General features: G+C 39.3%; 1 protein-coding gene across 2 annotated transcripts in view; it reads right to left on the reverse strand.

Moving 5' to 3' along the window:
• Positions 1–27,448, reverse strand: part of tspan18a (tetraspanin 18a) — a 53,725-nt gene that overhangs the window by 5,038 nt on the left and 21,239 nt on the right. Inside the window, exons 2-3 of one of the 2 annotated variants that reach the window (XM_073837159.1) lie at positions 21,362–21,432; positions 1,595–1,690 (exon numbers count right to left, since the gene is read on the reverse strand). In XM_073837159.1, coding sequence (XP_073693260.1) covers positions 1,595–1,657 — 63 coding nt within the window. In that variant the 5' untranslated portion in view covers positions 1,658–1,690; positions 21,362–21,432. Of the gene's footprint in view, positions 1–1,594; positions 1,691–21,352; positions 21,433–27,448 lie in introns of both variants that reach the window. The other variant, XM_073837158.1, reaches the window with a different exon arrangement.

Below are 27,448 nucleotides of genomic sequence, written 5' to 3' on the forward strand. Positions count from 1 at the left end.
CTAAAACTGTAGTTTAAAAGTTGATATGACTCTACATTTATTTTGCTTGTGTTGCAGCTGATTTAACATTTAACATGAAAGACTGCTAATTTTTTACACTTTTTTTAAGATTGAAAGGAGGAAAAATCAAAAAGTAGAGTATGGACTTACTTTACTCACTCATTTATTTACTTAATAACAGTATGTAAATATCGGTTCTGCATATCGGTTATCGAGCACATTAACATGCAAATAATCGGTATCGGTATCGCTTCTAAAAAATCAGTATCGGTCAATCACTAATTAGTTTTGTTTTTGATGGTAACACACCAAATACACAAAAAAGGGAAGAGAGGGGCAGGATGAGCAGAGCTCATTAACATTTAAAGAAACATGCACCGAAACAGGTCGCTGTGTTTTTGACAAGGTAAAAATGGGTGTTGTTTTACATTGAGGAATTTAAAAGGGCGATTTCATGTTTTCCCTTGTCTCTGGAGTGTTACAAGCTCACAAAGATTAAAGTCAAACCCAAAGAGATATTCTTTATAAAAGTTAAGACTCAACCACGCCTTCCTAAAACGCCTAATTCAAACACGCTCCCACAAATTTATGTCACTGTGTTGGAAGATTTGCATAACACTACCCAAATGCATATGCACAGAAAGAAGCCAGAACTTTTATTCTTGCTGTAGTATTGTTGCTGCTGCCGCCGCCATGTCGTGGAGGCGCTGTGTGTTTCCTTGCGAAAGTAAAACTACTTTGTTTTGAAGAGGACACAACTAGAAATCAGTGATTAAACACTGTTCCAGAACAGTACAACCCAAATATTCAAATGTGTGCAGCGCGTTTTATGGAGGATTGTTTGCTGAACCTGGGAGAGTTTGCTGTTCTTACAACTTTGCAAGGAGAGCTTCTGACTCACAGATGGTAAGTGTTTTCATATTTAAAGAATTTGCTACTAACTATTCAAACGCGAGTTTTGAGCAGTGTAGAGTAGCGCTTGTTATTTGCCGTTTCTGCAATCACAAATGCAGACATGGCTTTATGTTTACATAGTATTGTCCTTGCGGTGTGACGCGATGCAACGCATGAAAAGACAGCGTAAGTCATCAGTAATTATGTCCCCACTGGATGCAACAAATGCCTTGTTTATGATGGGTTTTATTGTTTTTGTCGCGCCGGGATGTGGCGTTAAAATTCTGTTATTCAACCAAATCACAACGCGCTGGATAGCTGGCTAATCAGAGCACACCGTGCTTTTCAGAACGAAGAGCTTTGTAAAAATAGACATGTTTCAGAAAGGCAGGACAGAGAGGAGCAACAATAACGTACAGTATGTGGAAAATAATGTTTTGAACCTTAAACCACATGAACACATTGCATTACCCCTTTAAACCAAAGTATGGTGTAGACATTTCATGAAGACCCTAAAGAATCATACCAACTTGTGGAAAATGGGCATCTGATGTCCCCTTTAACATTCATGGAACCTGCATATTCTTTATAGTGGAAGAGATAACATCACTGCAAATCCCCCATCTGGGAAGCTTTATTTTTAAGAGTGTATAATTTTCTCATGCCATTCAAGAGAAAGTACGAGAAAGAGAGGACTCACAAAAATGAAGAAGTTGAAGATGAACATGAGGTACTTGATGCAACTTAGACAGTCCCCCTCCATGCTTGTGCCTCTTGCTGAAGCTTCTCCTTGCCCCTGAGGAAGCATGGTTAGAAACAAAGAGAGCCGTTACTGCACAGGAGACGGGAAAGTCACATGCTCCGTTTAAAGATAAGTCCGTGAGTCAGCGTTGCCAGTGACTGGTGGGCTTTTGTGTTTTTAAGCTCATTCAGTGAGATCATTCTGAGAATTTGTCACTTAAATAATACACTGGCATTGACAAAACACACATTGACAGACATATTGTGTTCAGGCGCTCCAGATGAATAATGCCGCATTATGTAGTTCAAAGAATGACTGGCAGCTCCTGTAATCATATGCCTGGAAATGTAACACAAAGATGGACGTAAAACAAAATTCACAGCGTTTCTCTATAAAAACATTTCACACCGACTGCTCATGCATGTTACGTGCTGACTCGACGTACACGATGAGTTGTTTTCGAAAGGAAATAGGGAGGAGGAGGAAGAGTGCTGAAAACGGGCAGCTTGGCTAAAAAACACCATCAGGACGGCTGGATCACATTTGCTCATCTTCACACCAGGAGCGATACTCAGCCGGCTAAATAAACATGTCCTTTCAGCACTCCAGACCGCAAGCTGTGTGCCCCAGTCTTTCTCTGAAATTCATCTAAGCACTCCAGCTCTTTTCTGCTCGTTTGCTCCAGGTGTTTTCAAATGATGTTCCATCACCTGTGCTTTTTTTAATGATGCAAATTTTCCTTTGCTCTGCGACGAGACAATACAGGGTGCACTGTGTACAAAAACACTATTAGAGGGTGCTAATACAGCATAATGAGTGGGCGAATTAGATTCTGGTTTCCTGAAAATAAATCATTTTTAGCCTGCCCCGCATTTATACTCATTTATACTCAGACTCCTGCTTTTCAGCTTTGTGATGATAAAGAATATTTGTGTGATGCTTGTTCCCGCATGTCTTTTTAGAGTAATAAGGTTGATGGTAAGTGCTCCCCTCAGTGAAAAGCTAAAGTGTCCCTCGCTGACAATGCACTCTCTATAATTACAGGCCATTAGGGGAATTTAGGTTAATGATGGTACAGTTCTTCATTAGTGCATTGGGTCCTGAGCTTACCTCCCACAGGTAGCTTTGACTTTGCTACTACCTCAAAAACTGGCCCTTGGGATCAGGTGAAGCAGTAGTGCGTATAATAACAGACGGACTCTCATATTTTCTGGTCTGCTATGACCAGCCAGTGTCTCGGCTAGCCTTCTGCAGCTGTGGTCCCTGTAAAAATAGCTCCGAACAGCTGGCCGATTTCACGGGAGCTGACGGTAGATGCCGTGGCGGCAAATAATTCCACCTCTCTTCTCACGGAATGGTTCTGGCATAATTCAATAATCCCCCCAGCCTGGTTTTTCCAAAGTAATTTCCTGTGCAACACTGTGAGTCAGTCAGGTGTTATAAGTGGCGGAATGGAAGGGATCTCGGGAGCCCTGCTAAACTCGGTTAACTTGCAGGTGGGTGAGCAATTTTATTTGTATGTGTGTGGAAAGGTGGGGGGTTGGCCATATCAGTCTTCTTAGATTAAGACCACAAGCCTCACAAGGTTTGAAGGCTCAACCCACAAGTCTCAAGGCCATTATCACAGAGCCACAGCTGCCTTTTTTTATTGAGGCCTTTAAACCTCATCATAACAATCCAGCGCTCCAATAACGGACAAAGGAAGTTGCATTAAATAAATTAATGGACCATTTACAATTTTTGTTTGTATCTTTGTATTTAATTTACTTTTGTCAACAGTTCTGCTTTGCCTAAATATCGTCTGAAGGGCTCCAGGCTGCATGCAAAATGCAAATTACAGACAACACTAATTTGGGACAGTAATTTAAAATCTGGTCACCAGTGGCACCAGTCGTTTCAGTATCATTCTGTAGGGGTTATGCTATTTAAACACGTCTTTGCACACCAGTGTTTCCAGCACACTACAATGAACACAGCACAAGCCATTGTGTATGATTTGCAAACCAATGATTTTTATGAAGGGGTTCTTTTTAATAAGTTAAAAAGATTCACAAAATAGCCCTAACTCACACATGAGTTAAGGCCCAGGGATATTACTTTTTTTGTGTTCTGCTCCATCTTGAGCACAGCTATGGAAGCCCGTTTCCACCACTGAATAAAAAATAAAAGAGGTCATTTTATTCTCACAATTCTGACTTCTCTCGCAACTGCAAGTTTACATCTCCTTGCAAGTTTTTTCTGAGAATTGTGGTACAAACTTGCAATTCTGACTTTTTTTTCTCAGAATTGAGATATAAACTCGCATTTGCGAGATATAAACTCAGAACTGTGAGGTATAAACTCGCAAATCTGACTTTTTTCTCAGAATTCTGAGTTTATGTCTTGCAATTGTGACTTTTGCTAATAACTCGCAATTCAGACTTTTTTCTCAGAATAGCATGATGTAAACTCGGAATTGCGAGTTATAAAGTCAAAACTGTGAGTTATAAACTCACAATTCTGAGAAATAAACTTACAAATCTGAGAACTTAAGTCAGAATTGCGAGATAAAAACACAATTCTGACTTTTCTCAGAATTGCGAATTTATATCTTGCAATTCTGACTTTATAACATGCAATTCAGAGTTAAGTCCGAATTGTGAGATATAAACTTGCAATTCTGAGAACATATTAGTCTTTTTTTATCTCACAATTCGGACTTTTTCTCAGAATTGAGAGCTAAAAAAAGACTAATATGTAAACTTGCATTTGCAAGAAAAAAAGTCAGAATACCGAGTTTATATCGCACAATTCTGAGAAAAAAAAGTCAGAATTATGAGTTTGCATCATGCAATTCTTAGAAAAAAAGTCAAATTTGTGAGATAAAAAGTTGCAATAACCTTTATTTTTTAATCATTAACGGTAACGGGGTTTCATACACAGCCTTGTCCACACAGCTTTTAAAGTATCACCTAGTGGACTTGTTCTGCCTTGCGCCTGCTCTGTGTACACTTCTAAGAACAAAAATGATAAATCAGACTCAGTCAGTGAATCGTTCAGGGGTGCTTTCTCAAAAGCAAGTTCCGATGTTACCAGCATAGTTTAACAATTTGGTGTTTTCTGAATACATACTGTAATTTTAATAAACGTTCGCAAACAGTGTTGCAAAGTTGTGTGGTTGGAAATACAGCTCTTGAACTGTAATTCAAACCATGGTTGTGCTGCAAAATTCCTGCATTTTTGGGAAACAATTGTGAGCTAGTTAGTCTCTCTAACAATACATCAATCTATGGTAGTTAAGCAGCGAGTTGTTGAGTCATTGTTTGGGAAACACCCCAGAACCATTTCACAATTCACTCTAAAGCATGTTTGCATGCAACCAAATCCGTTTAAAAACAAATTGTTGGCTCAATCAATCTGGCTGAGCTTGATCAAAATGAAATTTAGATCTGATTGAAAGGGGTGGTGTATATTTGATTGAAAAATTCTAGCAAAGTACACATGCACAGTGCAGTGATGTTTACAGCTTACAAACATGTGTGCATATGTTTATTTATGTTATGACCTGGTCAGTGTTGAAGACTGATTTTTTTTATTTTTTTTTTGATAGGCCTATGTCATCAAAGCAAAAATATGTCAGTTATGCGTGGTGGAACTCTTGTGACTTGCAATGTCACAAGAGTTACTGACAATGTGCAAGTGCTGAAGTTCAAAATAGATGTAATGCTAATGCGCATAATTTTTTATAATAGGAATTTGCATATACTCCAGAATGTTATGAAGAGTGATCAGATGAATTGCATAGTCATTCTTTGCCATGAAAATTAAGTTAATCCCAAAAAAACTTTGCACTGCATTGTTAAGAAGGCTTCAGGGCGTCCAAGAAAGTCCAGCAAGCGCCAGGATCGTCTCCTAAAGAGGATTCAGCTGCGGGATCGGAGTGCCACCAGTGCAGAGCTTGCTCAGGAATGGCAGCAGGCAGGTGTGAGCGCATCTGCATGCACAGTGAGGCCAAGACTTTTGGAAGATGGCCTGGTGTCAAGAAGGGCAGCAAAGAAGCCACTTCTCTCCAAAAAAAAACATCAGGGACAGATTGATCTTCTGCAAAAAGTATGGCGAATGGACTGCTGAGGACTGGGGCAAAGTCATATTCTCCGATGAAGCCTCTTTCTGATTGTTTGGGGCATCTGGAAAAAGGCTTGTCCGGAGAAGAAAAGGTGAGCGCTACCATCAGTCCTGTGTCATGCCAACAGTAAAGCATCCTGAGACCATTCATGTGTGGGGTTGCTTCTCATCCAAGGGAGTGGGCTCACTCACAATTTTGCCCAAAAACACAGCCATGAATAAAGAATGGTACCAAAACACCCTCCAACAGCAACTTCTTCCAACAATCCAACAACAGTTTGGTGAAGAACAATGCATTTTCCAGCACGATGGAGCACCGTGCCATAAGGCAAAAGTGATAACTAAGTGGCTCGGGGACCAAAACGTTGACATTTTGGGTCCATGGCCTGGAAACTCCCCAGATCTTAAAACTTGTGGTCAATCCTCAAGAGGCGGGTGGACAAACAAAAACCCACTAATTCTGACAAACTCCAAGAAGTGATTATGAAAGAATGGGTTGCTATCAGTCAGGATTTGGCCCAGAAGTTGATTGAGAGCATGCCCAGTCGAATTGCAGAGGTCCTGAAAAAGAAGGGCCAACACTGCAAATACTGACTCTTTGCATAAATGTCATGTAATTGTCGATAAAAGCCTTTGAAACGTATGAAGTGCTTGTAATTATATTTCAGTACATCACAGAAACAACTGAAACAAAGATCTAAAAGCAGTTGAGCAGCAAACTTTGTGAAAACTAATATTTGTGTCATTCTCAAAACTTTTGGCCACGACTGTACATATAAACAGAACTTTCAGATTGTGAAATGTGATTGGATTCAATCAGACTGCCAATAATTAGTGTATGTAAACATACCTAATGAAACAAATGCAAGTAATTTTCCGGTTAAATCTGTTTAAAATTAATTTGGACATGTTACTAGTAATTACAAATACATAATCACTACCAGATTTTGTTGAAGTAAATGTTTTTCTTAAAATAATAAAATAATAAGAGAATCTTTGTTTGGTAGTAAAACCAGAAGATAAGTAACATGTTGGTACAATCAACAATTTTTTTCTTTTCTTAAACAAAACAGATTAACCTCTATATGGCGCAAGTAAAACCAGGATCACTACAGGAACTAAACCACTTCTTGATCCAGTAATTTTCCTGTTTGTCAAATAAAAATGCCAGTTGACTTCTGCTCAGTTAAAACTCAAATATCTACATATCATATTTTACAGTCATGGGTTGTTTGCTCACTGAACTCGAAAAAAGCACCCAAAAATCTGTGTTTTTAATGCATTAGGGACCTCTTGAACTGTAGAGGAAAAAACACTGCACTGTTAGAGCACTAGATGAGAGTCAATGACAGTGAAGATAGTGGAGCAGGATTGAGCTATGATTTCTGCATCCAGCTAGAGAACACAACCAATCAAACACCGCCTCTGCCTCTTACAGAATAAATCAACCTGTCACAGCTGCCTAGAGGAATCGTAGCATACGCATGAAGTGTTTTCACACAGCTCCGGCAAAACACTGAATTCACGACGCTCTCATCCATCACGAGACAGCCTCCAACTGGGTGGTACAGCTCAGAGAGAGACAGTATGGAGGATCTTCTTCATCCACTCCTCACATCGCGTGCAAACACTTGTTATAAGCTATTTGAGTACGACGTGAGGACATTGCTCTTCAAACCATCTGTGCATGTTTGTCTCAGCTGACCCATGAGATCCAGCACTGGTGTAAGATCTTTCCATCTGCTCCGTTTCTTCTGGTTTTGAAGTACAAATTGCTTAACAAATAATGACATTAGGCAACATGTTTCTGTTTGAAAGATTAGCATGTTTTCCAACTGGAAAAACTGCACTTAACTCTAATTTGGTAAAGGATGTCACACCTACCAACTGCCTTTGCTGATATCTTGCTGTCTTTTGTTAGAGGTCTGTCACATTTACCAATTAAAAAAGGAAGAGGGTTGTCAGGACTGCCTCTGACATTTCTCTCCGATTCCCTGTCACAAACTGCAACGCCCATTTTGGCAGCAAATCAATCTGAGCTCAGTGAAATAAGAACAGGAATACCGTACGAACAAACTACCGCCTGAATGAAGATGCAGTGGTAAATATGTTTACTGGCAGCTTCAGCGAGAATAAACAAGAAGATATTTTGAAAAGTGTCTCAATGTTTTTTGTCAATAACTGCATAGACTGCAACACAACAGACACGTTCAAGGCCCAGAATATAAAATTATCCATATGACAATGTTAGGTAAAATTAAGGTTGAACTATCGATGTCACATGGACCTTTTTTACAATGTTCTTACTACTTTCTTTGTCCTTGAACATGTCAGTTGTGTTGCTCTCTATACAGGGTCAGAAATCTGTCGGATTTCATCAAAAATATCTTTTGTATTCCATCGATGAATGAAGGTCTTACAGGTTTGGAACAACATGAGGGTTTGCTATGACAGAAACCAACTGAAAAATGAGCCATATATACTGCATTGTAAAAGACAATCACTTAACAGATTTGCATTTTCCCAAGTGATATAACCCAGACAGCATGCTTTTAACTTTTCTCATAACTGTGCCAGCATGGGGCTGATTTCAGTGGAATATATTCACCTTAAATCACTTTAGCGCTGAAAAGTCTGTATACAAAGGAGAGATGAGTCAAAGTTAAAGCCTGATTTCAAAGGTTCTAAACTTCTTTAATCAATTACCTTTAACAATGTTTCCTTTGTTCACAATAAAGAAAACGAGGTGGAAATGACAAACTGAAAGAACACAACTGTGAACACTTTGCTACATAATGATTATACACTAACATTCATAAGCCACATTACAGTTTTTCTCAAATGCTAAAACACAAAAGCCAATCCTCTAAACCAAATGACCAGTTGTCTAAACACATTTACTAAATCTAGCCATCATTTTCCAATATCATAAACACATTTCACATGAAAACACAATTCACAAAACACAATCCTCCGTTCTCATAAATCTAAACACATTTTTCCTTGCTAAAACACAAGTTGCAAAAGAACTCTGCTCATATTCTCAAATGAAAGCTCATGTGATGCAAAATGCTTGCCACAGTTAGCAATATTTGAACACAATGAACAAACCTGGCGTCATTCATTACACACAACGACTCAAAATTGAAGACACTTGTTGCTAATGCTGTGACCACATGTATAAAAGCAAGTTCAGAGTGCACAGTTTGCTGAAGATTCCAAACAAACACAATGGATGAAGGCAGAGTCAGGGGAAGAGGAATTCGAGTCAGAGGAGGGAGAAGAGCTGGCCATGGAAGAAGAGGAGCAGGCCAACGAGGAAGAGGAGTTCAAATCAGAGGAGGAAGAGGAACAGGCCAACGAGGAAGAGGAGGAGGCCAACAAGGGAGAGGAGAAGGTCCAGGAGGGAGAGGAGAAGGTCCAGGAGGGAGAGCAAGACAACATCGCACCATGATTACGGACGAGATGCGAGCAACAGTCATTGACCATGTCATTGTCCATGGCATGACAATGGCTGAAGCAGGACTAAGAGTCCGTCCAAACCTGAGTAGGTTCACCGTGGCCACCATTATCAGGGCATTCAGACAACACAACAGGTATTGTACTCTATTGCTTTCTTTGTCACAATAGAGTTTTACAAGCCTGTGAAAGTAGTCTATTGGTTTCAAATCAGTTGTTATTGTAAAGCATGTCAATTGACAACACATGTTTCTTTCTTTAGAGTTGAAAGAATGCCACATAGAGGTGGGAGGGTTGCCATATTTACAGCGACACAAGAAACCCTCATTGTGGATATGGTTCGTGAGAACAACCTCATCAGACTCCGGGAGATCAGAGACAAAGTCATTCCTGGATGAGGCTGGCTTCAACCTGCAGAAACGAAGGCAAAGAGGCCGTAACATCATTGGCCAAAGAGCCATCACTGAGGTAATATTACTCTTTGTGCGGCCATGGGTTCGGAGGGGCTTGTCCACCGGCATGCTGTCCTTGGGTCTTACAACACCCAACGTCTCCTCACCTTCCTAGAGGAGCTAAGAGACATCCTCCTGGACCGCCAACAACACCATCCTGGGCCCGCACATCACATTTATGTGATCATTTGGGACAATGTCCGCTTCCACAGAACAAACCAAATCAGAGAGTGGTTCACAACCAACAGTAACCACTTTTTAAACGTCTGTCTGCCACCCTACTCCCCTTTCCTGAACCCTATAGAGGAGTTCTTCTCATTGTGGAGATGGAAGGTTTATGACAGACAACCATACACTAGAGAGAACCTCCTAAGGGCAATGGAGCTGAGGCCTTCCAAGGATGGATTCGCCATTCCAGGGCATTTTTCCCGAGGTGCCTGGCAAGAGACAATATAGCCTGCGATGTGGATGAGGTGATGTGGCCCGATGCAGCTCAGCGACATGATGCCGCACAGTGATTGTGGTGTGTGTGTGGTGAGAATAAAGTAAATAAAAAAACTTCACACCCTGATCATGTTTTCAAGAGTACTGTTGTGTGCAATAGATTCTGTTTTTGCATTGAGTTGTGTTACAGTAGTGTACATGCAGTATTTTCTATAGATTTATACTCTTCATATGAAACTCACAAATCTAAATGCCTAATCCTCTGCAGAGATCTAAGAAGATCCGTTACTGTAAAGTTTCTAAAAATATGCATTGGCAGTTATGAACAAAGAACCTTCTCACAAATTGAGCATTGTGTCTTCAATTGTTTTGCTGTAGTGTGTAATGATGTGTATAGTGTTTACATTTTTGAAAGCTTCGAGCTGCTCTTTTGGTGTGAAAGTTTGAGTTTTGAAGTGAGAAGTTGAAGTGAGTGTGGTTGTAGCTTTAGAAAAGGGTGTTGTGTTTAGACATTGGGGAACATGGAGGAAACGTTTGTGAAATGTGTTTTAGCATTTAAGAAAAACTGTAAATATCACACACTCTTTTGTAATACAGTTGAGGTCAAAAGTTTACATCCCTCTTTCAAAATATGCAAAATATAATTATTTTACCAAAATAAGAGGGATTATACAAAATGCTTGTTATTGTTTATTTAGTACTGATCTCAATAAGAATTTCACATAAAAGATGTTTACTTATAGTCCACAAGAGAAAATAATAGTTGAATAGATGAATGACCCTGTTCAAAAGTTTACATCCCCCTGTTCAGGGCAAACAAGGGACTCATAACAACTATCACTTAAAAAACACAGCTGTGGATCATTTAGGTAACAACACAGTATTAACATTTACATTTATTCATTTAGCAGACGCTTTTATCCAAAGCGACTTACAATTGGGAATACAACAAATAATTCATCCTAAGGAGGCAGATCGACATAGGAAGTGCTCAAAAGTACCATATGTCAGGCGTTGTCAGATGAGTACGGGCTAGAAAGGGAAGATCAGGAAAGAGAGGAGAATTTTTTTTTTTTTTTTTTTTTTTTTTTTTCAGATAGTCAGATAGTGTCGAAAAAGATGGGTTTTCAGCAGTCGCTTGAAGACAGTAATGGAGTCAGCGTTTCGGATGGGGGTGGGAAGATCATTCCACCAGGCAGGGACATTGAAGGAGAATGTTTTGGAAAGTGATTTCATGCCTCTCTGTGGGGGTACAATAAGGCGTCTTTCGCTAGAGGATCTCAGACTTCTGGAGGGAGTGTAAATGCGTAGTAGTGAATGGAGGTAGGCCGGTGATGAGCCGGTGGCTGTCCTATAGGCCAGCATCAGTGTCTTGAATTTGATGCGTGCTGTAACCGGTAGCCAGTGCAGGGATATGAAGAGAGGTGTGACATGGGCCTTCTTGGGCTCATTGAAGACGAGCCGTGCTGCTGCATTCTGAATCATTTGTAGAGGCCTGATTGTACATGCTGGAAGACCAGCTAAAAGAGCATTGCAATAGTCCAGCCTGGAAATGACCAGGGCTTGGACAAGGAGTTGTGCAGCATGCTCTGTTAGGAAGGGCCTGATCTTTCTGATGTTGTGCAACGCAAACCTGCAGGATCGAGCAGTTTTAGCTATATGTTCTTTAAAAGTCAATTGGTCATCAAAGATTACACCAAGATTTCTGGCTGAAGTCGATGGGGTAATTGTTGATGAACCTAACTGGATGGAGAAGTCATGTTGTAAAGTTGGAGTGGCGGGAAAGACAAGGAGCTCAGTTTTAGCTAGATTGAGCTGAAGATGGTGTTCCTTCATCCATGCAGAGATATCCGCCAGGCAGCCAGAGATCCTTGCAGCTACTGATGGATCATCTGGTTTGAAAGAAAGATAGAGCTGTGTGTCATCAGCATAGCAATGGTAGGAGAAGCCATGTGCCTGTATGATGGGGCCCAGAGATGTAGTGTATATGGAGAAGAGGAGGGGTCCAAGAACTGATCCCTGAGGAACCCCAGTGACCAGTTGATGAGTTTTGGAAACCTCCCCTCCCCAGGCCACTCTGAAAGACCTACCAGAGAGATAGGATTTGAACCAGCGAAGTGAAGTCCCTGTGATGCCCAACGATGAGAGGGTAGACAGAAGGATCTGGTGATTTACCGTGTCAAATGCTGCAGAAAGGTCCAGTAAGATGAGTACTGATGATTTGGAATCAGCTTTTGCAATCCGCAGGGCTTCAGTGACAGACAGTAGTGCCGTCTCAGTTGAATGGCCACTCTTGAACCCTGACTGGTTAGCATCCAATAGGTTGTTCTGTGAGAGAAATAAAGATAGCTGGTTGAAGACAGCTCGTTCCAGTGTTTTTGCTATGAACGGAAGGAGAGAGACAGGTCTATAGTTGTCTATGAGTGAAGTGTTAAGTGTAGGTTTTTTGAGCAGTGGGGTTACCCGGGCCTGCTTAAATGTAGTGGGGAAAGTGCCTGTGAGAAGAGATGTGTTGATGATGTGTGTGAGCGCTGGTAGGATTGTAGGAGAGATTGCTTGGAGAAGGTGTGAGGGGATAGGGTCTAAAGGACATGTCGTCGGATGGCTGGAGAGGAGAAGTTTGGTTACTTCTGCCTCAGAAAGGGGATGGAAGGAGAAGAGGGGAGTTTCAGCCGTGGGTGTGGTCAGTTTTAGTTCCTGTATGTGTGGAGCTGAGAACTTATTACTGATAGATGTAGTTTTGTCTGTAAAAAATGTGGCAAAATCATCAGCTGTTATAGAAGTGGTGGGAGGTGGTGGAGGGGGACAGAGCAGTGAATTAAAAGTTTTGAAAAGGTTGCGTGTGTCCGGAGCATTGTTGATCTTGTTGTGGAAGTATGAAGATTTGGCAGTATGGACATGGGTAGAGAAAGATGACAGCAGAGACTGATACATACTCAAGTCAGATGGATCCTTAGATTTGTGCCATTTTCTCTCAGCTGCCCTAAGTTTGGACCGATGCTCACGAAGAACATCGGATAGCCAAGGGTTGGAAGGAGCAGCCCGTGCTGGCCTGGAGGAGAGAGGGCATATTTCATCTAGGCAAGAAGTAAGAGTGGAACATAACGTGTCGGTTGCTGCATTAGTATCCAGAGATGTGAAGTGGGTAGGAGAGGGAAGAGAGGAGGATATTGATGAAGAAAGATGGGAGGGTGAGAGAGAGCGTAGGTTTCGTCTAAAGGTAACGGGTAGGGGGGGTGGGGGTGCACAAGTAGCAAGATGTAGGTTTAGTGTAATGAAGAAATGGTCAGAGATGTGAAGGGGTTTGACCACAATGTCGTCTGAAGTACAGTTTCGTGTGTAGATGAGATCAAGTTGGTTGCCGGATTTATGAGTGTATGCAGTGGTAGTGCGTTTTAGGTCAAATGAAGCAAGAAGTGAATGGAAGTCTGCAGCATAGGGTTTGTCCAGATGCATGTTAAAATCTCCTAAGACCAGAAGTGGGCTGCCATCTTCTGGAAAAGAGGATAGCAGCCCATCCAGCTCTTCTAAGAAGATGCCAAGTTGACTAGGAGGGCGGTAAATGACCACAACATGGAGTTTGATAGGAGATGTTATAGTGATTGTATGAGATTCAAATGAGTTATAATTGCATAGAGGAGAATGGGTTGAGTATTTCCAGTTGTTGGAAATCAGAAGTCCCGTACCCCCACCCCTTCCAGTCTGACGAGGGGTGTGAGAGAAGGAGAATTTATTAGATAGAGCAGCTGGGGTTACAGAGTCATCTGGACGTATCCAGGTCTCAGTCAAACCTAGGATGCTCAGGCCAGATTGCAAGGAAAATGCCGAAATGAAGTCTGCTTTGTTGACAGCTGATCGACAGTTCCAAAGTCCAACCGTGAAGGAGAAAGGTTCAGTGGAAGAGGTGTGTATTGGACGCAGGTTAGAGAGATTGCGTCGGCGTGTGCGTGTGATGTTAGTGCGGTGTGTAGAGAGCACCGGAATGAGTTGGAAACACATGATAGAGAAGGACAGAAAGAAGAGTGAGAAAAGGAAAGGAGTACTTAAGTGCGTTGTCGGTGTCGTTGCTCGGATAAGTCGCGCAGGAAAAGTCGCAAGTCTTTACTCTTGTCGGTCTTCACGCGAGGAGGCTGAACGCTTCCGCTGACGCTTCAGCGTCAGCTGGTATGACACCGTTAAGTACACAACCAAACAAAGCTTTACTGAAACAGCTAGGGACGCCTCCTGGGCTCAGTACAGCCGCAAATGTATTGCACGCACGCAAAATGTCTCTAATCGAAACTTAAATGCAACCAACTTCGCACTTCTAATTGCTCTGGAAGGGCGCGATATGAATAACCAAAGCTTCCCTTGGCCGTCCGCTCAGTTTTGAATTTTAATAAGCACAATCAAAACTACTATTAAACGCAGAAACCACTAGCAAGGCAAATAACAGACCAACGAGTGCTTAATTAACAGCAGCTTAATGTAAATATAAACGAATACCCTAGTTAAATAAATATAAGAGTGCTTTTAACCACAGCGCAATGTAAACAGAACGAATAAATGAACGAATCCAACGACAGAGTGCTTTTAACAGCAGATCAATGTAAACAGAACGAATAAATGAACGAATCCAACGACAGAGTGCTTTTAACAGCAGATCAATGTAAACAGAACGAATAAATGAACGAATCCAACGACAGAGTGCTTTTAACAGCAGCACAAAGCAGACTGAAACGAATAAATTAATAAATTCAAACGAGTGCTTTTAACTGCAGCTCAATGTAACGTTCGCCTATTAAAATAGTATTTAAGCAGCAACTTACCCGCAGTCGTTCTTTCTCCTCTGAGGATTGGAATCACTTTCCCCTTATTAAGAATCAAGGGGATGTAAACTTTTGAACGGGGTCATTTTTATAAATTCAACTGTTATTTTCTATTGTGTACTATATGTAAACATATTTTATGTGAAATATCTTATTCAGGTCAGTATTTAATAAACGATAACATGCATTTTGTATGATTCCTCTTATTTTGGTCAAATAATTAACATTTTGCAAATTCGAAAAGGGGATGTAAACTTTTGATCGCAACTGTACATTGCATCTATGGTTGTAGATGTACAGACCTCTCTGTATCTAGTCCTTTTGACGAAACCAAGTTGATATTTTTGGCATACATTCCTGAACTGAGACTGACCTAGTAAAGATTATATTTTTCCCCGGGGAGCTTTTCCTTTTTCCTCCCGCTCTTCGTATTCCAAGTCCCTAAACTGAGGTCAAACGGCTATTGCTTTTACCTTTGATGATAAGTCACTGCACCAAATAACTACAAATGAATGTCACAGCATGATATTAAATACATACAAAAATATATTATTTTCCTCGTATGGGTCTCAACTGATAGGAAAAAGAAAAAAAAAAACCTGTGGAGGAGGGTGGAGGAACGATCCATATTAAAGAGCAGGAGTCAATGGTTGCTGTGCGAGGTGAGCTGAATGCTAAGCAGACACATAAAGTGAATTTATAGGACTTGCCACTTCTCTTTAGACAGTTACAGAAGCTCTTGGGAAACCACTGTGTCTGAGTTACCATCTCATGTGGCATCAGCACATACATCATAACCTCTGTATTAATGAACCACACTCTGGTGCACAACCAGTCAGTCAATGAATGCTACTCTGTTTCTCAAAGGAGTATATTAAGCTAAAGGGCATCACTTAAAAGAAACTATTTAGATAAAAAAGAGTGTTTGCTTTTATGTGATAGCATTTATTGAATTATACAACATAAAAAACATGCTAATGCATTACTGTAATAAAGGTAGTTATTTTCAGAGCATGCACCAGTAAACACTGCTATTATTTATGGCTTTCCCTTTGCAGTTCGACGCCTTCAATCATCCACGGTCTCTGCATTCTAAAGCATGCTGTATCTGAGGATGATGTTTCTGAAGAGAGATGCCTGTGTATCTAATTATGTCAGCACCTCAATCTACCCTAGAGAGAAGCGTGCACCAGTGCTAGAGGCATTCGATGCATTTAGGCTAAGAATTGATCTGTTGATTAGTTGCTACACCAATATTCTCACCACCTTTTGTTTGGAGATAAAGCTCGTCATTTCTCATTGTTCATGCCCAAGTAGAAACAGTGATTCTTCGCTCCCTTACTATTAATCACCTGTGTTTGAACTCTTAATCACCTGTTATGGCACTTAGTTGCAGTGTAATAGAAGTAGTGACAGTTTTTCTTCCATATAGTGACATACAGTTGAGGTCCCCCAAAAGTTTACATCCCCCTTTTAGAATATGCAAAATGTTAATTATTTTACTAAAATAAAAGGAATCATATAAAATGCATTTACTTAGTATTTAGTACCTAAATAAGATATTTCACATACAATATGTTTACATATAGTCCACAAGAGAAAATAATACTTTAATTTCTCAAAAAAAAATATAATAATAACAGGTTCAAAAGTTTACATCCCCTTGATTCTTAATACTGTGTTCTTACCTGAATGATACACAGCTGTGTTTTTTGTTTAGTGATAGTTGTTCATTGAGTGCCTTGTTTGTCCTGAACAGTTAAACCGCCTGCTGTTCTTCAGAAAACCCTTCAGGACCCACAAATTCTTTGGTTTTCCAGCATTTTTGTGTATTTGAGGGACAACTGGGATATGCAACTATTACAGAAGGTTTAAACCCTCACTGATGCTTCAGAGGGAAAAACCATGCAAGAACCATGCAAGAGCCAAGGGGGTAAAACTTTTAAACGGCCCTCTTCGGCTGTTAATGCATGGTTTTTCCCTCTGAAGCATCAGTGAGTGTTTTTGTCCTTGATAAAATAATTAACATTTTGCAGATTCTGAAAAGGAGATGTAAACTTTTGTCCTGATCTGTACATCCAAGTGAAACGAATTACCAGAAAACGAAAAAAATCTTTTGCAATATAATAAATAAAGAAAACATATTTTCAGAATTTCCACTTAATGCCAATTTTAACTATAAAACTTTAAAAACTGAATGAAACTTTGGAAAGCCCTTGATTTACTGACTAATCCTTCACAGTTTCATGTATCAGACGTTTCATCCACCACATTCCCATTGGTATTCAGGAGCTGTTACTCTGATCCTCACAAAATGCTATGACCTTCAGATGATGTGTTTTGACTCATAAGGTAAGGTCAGACTGACAAAACTGATTTTTTTTAGGAAAGTGAAAACGCTGACCCTAAAATACATAAGAGACCTGTGTATTGAACTGTCCTTTTAGCAGAAGGCCACAGCATTTATGCTGTGAGTGACAAAAACAAAGTGGACATTTCAGAACAAACCTAAAACCTGAATAAATATTAATTGATCCGGAGAGAATCAATAAATGCCAGAGAATCACTTAACTAATAGGATTTATAAAACACTCTTAATGTTGGTTATCCACTGAAATTCTGAGCTGATTAGTGCCCCCTAAAAAAATAAATAAATAACAACTGCTAATAAAGTAATTTTGTAAAAGTAAATTTTTAAAAGAGGGAGATTTTCAATAGTAGATGTGTTAGTACAAAAATAAGGTAATTATACACTACCAGTCAAAAGTTTTTGAACAGTAAGATTTTTTATGTTTTTTAAAGAAGTGTCTTCTGCTCACCAAGCCTGCATTTACTGTATTTGATCCAAGGCACAGCAAAAACACTAAAACTTTGAAATATTTTTACTATTTAAAATAACTGTTTGAATATTTTTTTAAATGTAATTTATTTCTGTGATTTCAAAGCTGAACTTTTAGCATCAATATTTCAGTCATTCGATCCTTCAGAAATCATTCGAACATTCTGATTTACTGCTCAGAAAACATTTATTAATATTATTATGTTGAAAAGTAGATTTTTCTCAGGTTTCTTTGACAAATAGAAAGTTCAGAAGAACAGCATTAATCTGAAATAGAAATTGTTTGTAACATTATAAATGTATTTATCATCACTTTTGATCAATTTAAAACATTTTTGCTAAATAAAATTATTTTTGTATTTTGCTTTTGCTGTATTTTGGATCAAATAAATGCAGGCTTGGTGAGCAGAAGAGACTTCTTATTAGAAAATAATATGTATCTTATTGTTCAAAAACAAGTAATATTTTCTTGTCATTTAAGTGCATTATGAATGAGATGTAGAGTGTTCTCTCTCAATCTGTCTAGTTTGTCCAAAATTCCTCACTATGACAACAGAGAATAACAAATCTGAAACCCACACAAAAAGGACAGTACATGAACATTAACAACCTCTGGGTGTTACCATAATGTCCCCAGCTCTAATTATTCTAAAAGGAAAAGAGGCTGTTAGTGTTGGAGGGCAAGTGAGTGCTATCTGCAAACTGACAGACACTGAACTGTGCTGTTCTTCTTAGTCTCTAGAGGATACTAGTCACAATCTGAGAGTAAGACATCTGCCAAAAGACATTTCGTACCTTCTGCGACATGCTGAGAATGATACAAACATGTACATGAGATTGGGTGGGTGTCTGGTTCCCTTGAAAACAAGGTAATTTTAGGTTTATATTTGCAAATGTTCACATTTTATTAAACTTAAAGATTGCCAGAGACCCTTTTGGATATGTAACCTCAAAAACACATGCTTTCAGCAATGAAAATCGTGAACGTGTGGGAATAACTTTACCATTAGCTATATTGAATGTCTGTTAACACCCTGTTGAGATAAGGTTTGACAGACTCAGGGAGCCAGAAAAAAAAGGCAAGGCTGGAGGGAGAAGTATTGATAAAAAAAACAGTCAGCAGGAAACCTTCTCGCACAAATACTTTAGTCTTGCACCATCTGCTCTAAATACTAACAATAACATGAATGAAGCAATGCAGAACAGTGTTAAAACACTTCAGACTGAGCCTGTTTTGAGAAAGTTTAGTATACTGGTGTCCAGTCTCCTTCACATTTTTTTCAGTTCAGGCTCCTTCACATTTTTGCACTTCCAAAGGAAGGAAGAGGAAAGCACTAGACAAAACATGTGTTAACAATGGAAAAGGCCATTTTATGGCACACAAATCCAAAGATTAAATTTACCCTTGTTCTTCTTGTACATTCTCACAGCGGCTGAATTTAGTAAAAAGCCACAATGTACTCAGCATGAGAACAAGACATTTGTTCAGTGTGGGAATGTCTGAAGTTGCAGATAGTGAAAAACCATGGCAGTTTCCATTGAAAACGTCTTTTCAGATTGCTCAGAACTAGACACTTACAACACTTTCAAATGGAAAGTCTAAAGTCTGTTCTCTCTTAGCTGTAATTTTCTTGTTCAAGATTGCAGGCTGAAGGCAACTGCCAATTCTCTGCAAATAATGAATATAACCAGGAAAATCCATGTAAAACATTAACCCTGTAAAACCTGAGGCATTAAAACATGTTTTTAAATGGAAGAGTTTAAGAGTTTAATCAAGCTTTTTTGCTCATTTATTATAAAACATGAACATACAGAGCTCATACTCAAGGAAAAGTTTCATTTAGAGGCCAAACTGAGCAAAAATTCATAATTTGGTGCAGATGTTGTCATTTTTTATTGGCCAAAATGTAAAATGTAGTTCTGATTGCTTAATGTAAATTAAGGAGATTTTATAACACCATAGCAGACTACTTACATAAAATGGCCTTTTTACTTACCAAAAAGTGTGAACTATCAAGGCATCAAAGACATGGCTTTTTAGGGTTCAAGTCACCATGAAATCAAAATATACAGTTCCTATACACATATCATGGTGACATATCATGAAAATCTGTCTTTTTCCATGATTAAGTGGTATAATTGCATTCCCCAGTGCATCTAGCAACCCAGAAAATGTGAAAAAGGACAACTCAGTAACTTTATTTAGGTTAACCTTTTTTTGCAAGCTTCTGAAAAAACGAGCTGCTCAGATTTCACTCCACTCATGACGTAGAAAGAGGATCTTATTATAATATTACTTAATATTACTTAATCTGCACGTTTTCACCTACGGCACTGTCATTTTGTTTTCGCAAGTAACAAAGGTGTCCCATTTCTAACAAAGTTCAAGCAAAGCATGCTAACTGTTCTGTTAATGGTTGCACAGACGAGCACAAAACACATTTTTTAGAGTCCCAACGTCAGAGGACACAAAAGAGCAGTGGATTTATGGACTTATTTACTGTATATTATGGAGCTGCTACACAGATCTCATATAAACATGAAATTTCTTTCCCAGCTGTTTACCTTCAAAGACATAACTGACTGTTTTTGTAGATCCTGTGTGTTTTTAACATAAACTTGTGTGTATTTGACAGTTTAAGCGCAGTACGACATGAAAGAGAACTTACGCATGCTTTCTGTGCATGTGCTTCAGATGTGTGTTCTTAGAAAACCCTATATCAGAAGTTTAACTTGATATGGCTTAAAAACACATGATTTCAGTGCGATAGACATGATAATCAGAACCAAACAAATGCTTTTTGGCAGAGTATCTGATGTATGAGCTGTAAAGGCACAGCCCTATTCTGGAAAAGAATTCAGCAGGGAGCAGCAGCTCATTTGCATTTAAAAAGACATGCACAAAACAGCGTGTTTCTGCTTTCACTCAAAAAAGGGATTTAAATGATATAATACTTGAGCTGAAACTTCACAGACTAATTCTGGAGACTTATATTATGTATTGTAAAAAGGGGCATAATAGGTCTCCTTTAAAAAATGTTCTATAAGCAACAAGGTTGTCCAACAGCCAGAAGACTTTCAATCCTTCTTCTCCAGCAACCTGTTACTCACCTAAAATGACTGCACTTAGAAAACAACAACGATCCAATCAATTCCCTACAGACAACATCAAGTCCCGCCCTACTTGTTCGAAAAGCCATTTCACTTAGATATACTTCACAATAGGGAAGAAAAGATGATCACAAATTTCTCTTTCATGCCAACTTTAAATCATTAGGAGGAGCATTTACCATTATACTGTCAATATGGTTTGACAAGCATTACAGACAAACTATTGATTCTTCCAAGAAATTGCTAAAGGAGAAGAAAAGTGTACTAAATTGTATCAGGGAACACTGTGAAACCAAGATCAAAATACCAACCGATGGATGATAAGGGTTTTATGAAAACATGATTTTATAAATGGATGGCTGTAGCATTAGTGGTTGTAACACACAAACAAGTTTAAATGTGAGGTTAAAATTAAGAAGTGAATGTTAATTTGCATGCTGACCTTAGTGAGCCATCAGATTCTGACGGCATGATTAAAAATGATCGAAAATCACCATACCATATGTACCTGTAAATGTCTCTCCCTTCCAGTTGATGGCAAGCGTGATGCTTTTCAGAAATCTGCTTCACACTTCTTTTCTGTAAATAAATGTGCAAAAAATGAAGTCATTATTTCATATGGCACACTCTTTCAATTGTTACTTAGAAATGAGACCTTATGCTCTCAGTTCTCTTCAAAGCTTGCAAACATCTTGCTATTAGTATTCATGCATGCTTTGAGTGCTCCAAGTGTGAGCAGCTAGATGTCTGCTTGAGTCCCTTCTGCAACAACAAAAGCATCCAACTAAGACAAAGGCCTAATGCTTATAATCTGACCATTGACCTTGAGACCAATATGAACAATGTCTCCACTCACAAAAAGAAGAATTTCCCCAGAGGCCCTCACAGGCAGTTTATTCAGTTTAACCTTCAGGCTTGAGGATGCTTCACATGCACAATTCTTCGGAGAAATAGAATATCATTAACACACTGATTATTAACTAGGAGGCCACACAACTGAAACAATATTGTGTCCAGAGTACTTAATGCACTGTGTAGAAAACTCTTTGTCAACCTGTACCCTCTGAGCGCAGAGCATCAAGAGCAGATTAGCCATGGTGGGGAGTTCGTATAGGGCACGCCGCTAAGGGACTGAAACGTTCATCTGTTTCCATGGAAACAAACAGAGAGGAAAATGGAGTACCAATAAAATGTCGCAGGAAACTGTCTGAGGTGCACAGAGCCAACCAGATCACATCAAAGTGTGTTACAATGAAATGCTCAGGAGAACCAGAATGGCGAGGCAAAGGCAAATCTGAAGTTGATCAGACTTGCAGAGTTCTCTGTTTTTGCTTTGAAAAAAGTAAAAATGAATTCCACAAAAAATGTGATTCTATCTATATAGCCCAAAGCAGAAACCTGACATATATTCTGTAAAAAAATAATAAAATTAATAAAAAACTCCCCACACACCACACATTTTCCTGAACATTTATTCTGCTCCCCAGCCCTATTGATCTTTGCCTGTAGTAACTTTCCAGCTGTTGCGCAGCGGAGTTACATCCTCCAGGAGCCGTTCAATTCTGCAGGCTCCACAGCCTGCCATGCTTCACAAACTGTGAGAAATGATGATTGAGACAGAGCGGCACATTAACTTTACCGTGGCTGAAACACAGTGTGATGACTAACTCATCACAGTTGTGATAAACAAACCAGCACTCATTACCAAGACTTGTTTCCAGCTGTCATAAGGGCTACAATGGTAATTCAATGTATATTATAATAAAAGTGAACCTGACAGTTTTGATTCAGTTCAATTAGGTAGAAAAGCCCAGCTGAGGAACGTTTGTTTTTCTGTTACAGGTCAAATCTGAGCAGATATTCTACTACCATATTTAATATTGCTCATATATGGGCCATTCTCGAGAATTGGTCCAAACTGCTGTCCCACGACCAAAAAACACATTTAAAAAGCATTTAAGTATTCAAATCTTAGATGTTTACTAAGATCCTTCTACTATCCATTGGAACCAACAATAATATTTAAAATATCAGTAAGCTTAATATATATATATATATATATATATTATTTAAAATTGTAAAAATATTTATTTTATATTTTCTTTGTAAATTATGAAAATTTCTGTAAAAAAAAAATTGTATGTTTTAAACAGTGTATGTTTTAGTCCATTGGCTGAGACTGATTTTAACTACACCTCTACATTTATAATCAGGAAATATTAATTCATTTGTCATTCATTTGTCTTATAGCTACATGGTAAGTAGATAGGCCCCATCATTTTGAAAAATCTGTGTGTAACTTTAAATAATTTAATTTCTATAATTAAACACACTTTTTTGGGAGTTATTCCATAACTTTTAGTTTTTATATGTGTACAACTCTTCAGAACTGTGCTAGCTAACCATGTGCTGATTAGCATCTTTGAGCTAGGCTCAAAAGTATCTAAAATTGTCACTACCGAAACAGTCATGATCAAAACATGTCCTCACATAATCCTTTTGTTTTGGGGAAATAAACTAAATTTTAGTACAGCTATGCAAATTTTTAGTATTTTTAGTATGATTTAGTAGTGTTTTAGTATTATATAATGTGATGTGGTTGCTACTAAAACATTACGGTCATGCACTTACGACCGAAACATCAGATGTTTTGTATACAGAAGTTTACTGAATTATTAATTAAGATTTTATGATAGTGTTTCGATGTATATTTAAACTAATGAATTAAGTTTGAAATCAGTATGATTAACTTTTTGCCTTTTACAAACAAAAATTGGATTCAAAGTACAACAAATCTCATAAATAACACTTGAAATATTGTTCAAAATGTAATTGTTATTGATTTACCTCTGATAACTTTTTAATAAAATAGAACATATATATATTTACAAGGAAGATGTAGACAAAATCTTAATAGGTCAATATAACCCTATTAAATTCTATATTACTGTGTTTCGGTAGTGACAAATTTGGGGAGAGAACAAATATTCCAAAACTTTCAGAAAATACAATATAAGAATTAACTGCACAATTACTAAAAATGTTTACCCTGAATATTATACAATTTGTATACATACAAAATTTGCGGATAAAGACTTTAAAGACATAAATTCTCATTTCCAACTCTGACTTTGAACCAATTCTGTAACATAGAATGGCCCATATATTTATTATAAATAATTGTATGCCATAACATTAATATAGGACAGTAAAAGTTGCATAATGTAATGCAACGATATGGGTCACTGTGCATATTTTATTTTTATTTAGTGATGAATAAAACTATATTACCATGTATGAAAATAAAAATGAATAAAAATCGTATAAGGGGCCCACTGATGTCACTAATTGTATTCTCTACGCCGCCCACGGCTCGCAAGAAGCCGGCAAAGAGAAGGCGCCGGAAAGACTTAGTTACAGCAGCGGTTCCTAAATCAAGTAAAGTGCTGCGTTTTCCGAGTCAAGTCAAGTTGCTGCGTGCACGGAGTCCAGTCACGTTGCAGCTGTGTTTACTGAGTTGAGTCAAGTTACGGCTGTGCTTCCTGAATCAAGTCAAGTTGCAGCTGCGTATACAGAGTCAAGTGAAGTTGCAGCTGCGTTTCCTGAGTCAAGTCAAGTTGTCGCTGCGTGCACGGAGTCCAGTCACGTTGCAGCTGTGTTTACTGAGTCAAGTCAAGTTACGGCTGTGTTTCCTGAATCAAGTCAAGTTGCAGCTGCGTATACAGAGTCAAGTGAAGTTGCAGCTGCGTTACCTGAGTCAAGTCAAGTTGCAGCTGCGTTTCCTGAGTCAAGTCAAGAGGAAGCTACGTTTACTGAGCCAAGTCAAGTAGCTGCTGTGTTTTCTGAGCCCAGTCAAGTTACTGCTGCGTTAGCAGAGCCCGAGCTGCCTCCAGCGCGCCCTCCAGAGCTGGCACCTCCTCCAGAGCCGGCGCTGCCTGAGTGTCCTACTGAGCTTGCGCCTAATAAGCCTGGCCTTGCCATGCTCTCCTGGGCGGGTTACGCCCTAGGTTCCCCCAAGAAAAATTTTTTTTTGGGGGGGGGGCTACCCCCCTAATCAGCCATGGCCTTATGGACTGAATGCTCGGCCATGGTTTCTCGAACGCCCTGACCCACCATGGCCAAATGGACTCTGTGCTCGGCCATGGCTCCCCGAGCTCCCCGATCCGCCATGACCAAATGGACTCTGTGCTCGGCCATGGCTCACCGAGCTCCCTGATCCGCCATGACCAAATGGACTCTGTGCTCGGCCATGGCTCACCGAGCTCCCTGATCCGCCATGACCAAATGGACTCTGTGCTCGGCCATGGCTCACCGAGCTCCCTGATCCGCCATGACCAAATGGACTCTGTGCTCGGCCATGGCTCACCGAACTCCCCGATCCCCATTATGGCTCCCTGAGCTCCCTGACCCGCCATGGCCAAATGGACTCTGTGCTCCGCTATGGCTCCCTGAGCTCCTTGATCCGCCCTGGAGGTACGCCTTCTATGTACTCTGTGTCTGCCCTGTACGGACTTCCAGGGCTGCCACCCTCCCACCCCTGTGTATTTGTTACGGCGCGGGTCGCGCCTTTTAGGAGGGGGGGTAGTGTCAGACCCTTTGGTCTGTTGTGTGTGTTTTTCCTTGTCTATGACCATATTTGGACTTTACGTTTCCGTTTCTTGTTAGTACGTCATTGTCTCATTGTATTCCGCCCGCAGTTGGAACCAGCTTCCAGAAGAGATCAGATGTGCTAATACATTAGACACATTTAAACACAGACTCAAAACTCACCTGTTTAGTTGTGCATTTATTGAATGAGCACTGTGCTACGTCCGAACAGACTGCATTATTTCATGTATAATCATTTTACTGTGCTAATTAATTTTAAAATCAATTTTTTAAATCATCTTAAATGTTCTTAAATTCTGTTTTTATTGTTGTTAGTATTATTATTTTAAATTTTTATGATTTGTTTGCTGTTGTGATTTTAATTCCTTTTTATGTACAGCACTTTGAATTACCATTGTGTATGAAATGTGCTATATAAATAAACTTGCCTTGCCTTGCCTATTCCCTGGTTGGTTTGGTATGTGGATATAAGTTTGGTTGAGTCATGTTAAGTTTGTCGGTGTTTATATTGTCATTCTGTTTTTGTTTGGTTACGTTGTGTTTACTTTGGATTGCCCCGCTGTTCCCGTCTGTTCCTGCCTTCAGTGGATTGTTTTAATAAATGTATTGCATTGGACTTTCTCGTCTGCTCCTCGTTCCTCGCAATCCACGATAGCGTGACAATTCTGTCCTGTTATAGGGCGGAAATCAGCAAATATATTTTTCAAAGTATGAGTACTAATATGACACTGTGTATGACATTACTGTTAAAAATAGGTGCTTTTTTATATTGCTTATGGAATATATGACCTGTCACACCAATGACAGATTCAGGCTATGGCCTAGATAGAACAATGTGACAAAATAGAACAAACTGTTAATGGGCGCGCATTGAACTTTTAGACAGTACATATAAACTGGACAGAAGGAAAGCAACCCATAATTTACTAATTCCCTCAGGACCAGTATTATGTTAGTAGCCTACTATTTATATACTTTTGTAGTATTTGTACTTACCTTTTTTTAGATTTTTAGTTTAATTTTGTTTCTCTCTACAGCCATTTTTCAGTTTTAGCAATTTTAGAACTTATTTCAGCCAGTCACTACCAACACAATATTTCTCAATTTTAAAAAGTTTTTAATCCAATATTTGTATTTTATTTAAGTTTTATTTAATTAGCTGAAAATGATTTTAGTAGTTTATAGCAGCCTACCTTTATGCCTTTCAGTGCCATTTGATGGATCCATCTAGACATTCTGCCATCTGAACACTTTTCTGCAAAACTATTTCCACTTTAAAGTAAGCTTGAATATCCAGTGTTTAAGTAGGGCTTCCCAAAGGTCTTTCTGGGAACAGGTTGTCCTCAGTCAGGTCAAAAGAAAAAAAAAGATGAATAGCACAATTGCAGCATACTACTTGTAAGGATTCCCTTCCCGTACAAGTCCCTCTGAGCAATACATGGTAAAATGCAGATCAGACTTTGAAAAAGCCCCATTCCTGCTGTTTCAGATGACAGGTATCAGAGAAAACCTTAGGCATGAAATGGGGAGCACTGAAGGCCAAACTCAATACCCTAAGGACACAATTATGTGCAGTATACCTTCAAAGTACATGGCAAGAACACTGAGGAGCCTGGCTACTCTCATGGTCTCTGGGGTCTGTTCCAGTATGGCAGGGGCAGAGGGAATCAATCATGACCCATATCCATCCACTTACTGAGCACAAAGCTATTGGGCCACTATACAGTACCTGAGGTCCTATAAACAACTAAGGCTCACTCCTGGCAGGACACAGAATCAGGCCACAGAACATTTGTCCAGCTTTGCTATTTGTAAGGACTAGTTCTCTCTTTTCATGTTATCATTTTTGGTGTAGGCATACCTTTTGATCTTTTTCTTCAAAACAAACCTAGAGTGCAGTGCACAGCTGATACACTTTTTATATATTCTGGCATATTTGAGGACTCAGTACTCACAATTCTTCTCTTCATCTCCTACAATGCTCTTT

Source organism: Garra rufa, chromosome 3 (genome assembly GCF_049309525.1).
Source record: "Garra rufa chromosome 3, GarRuf1.0, whole genome shotgun sequence".
Classification (NCBI taxonomy): Eukaryota; Metazoa; Chordata; class Actinopteri; order Cypriniformes; family Cyprinidae; genus Garra; species Garra rufa.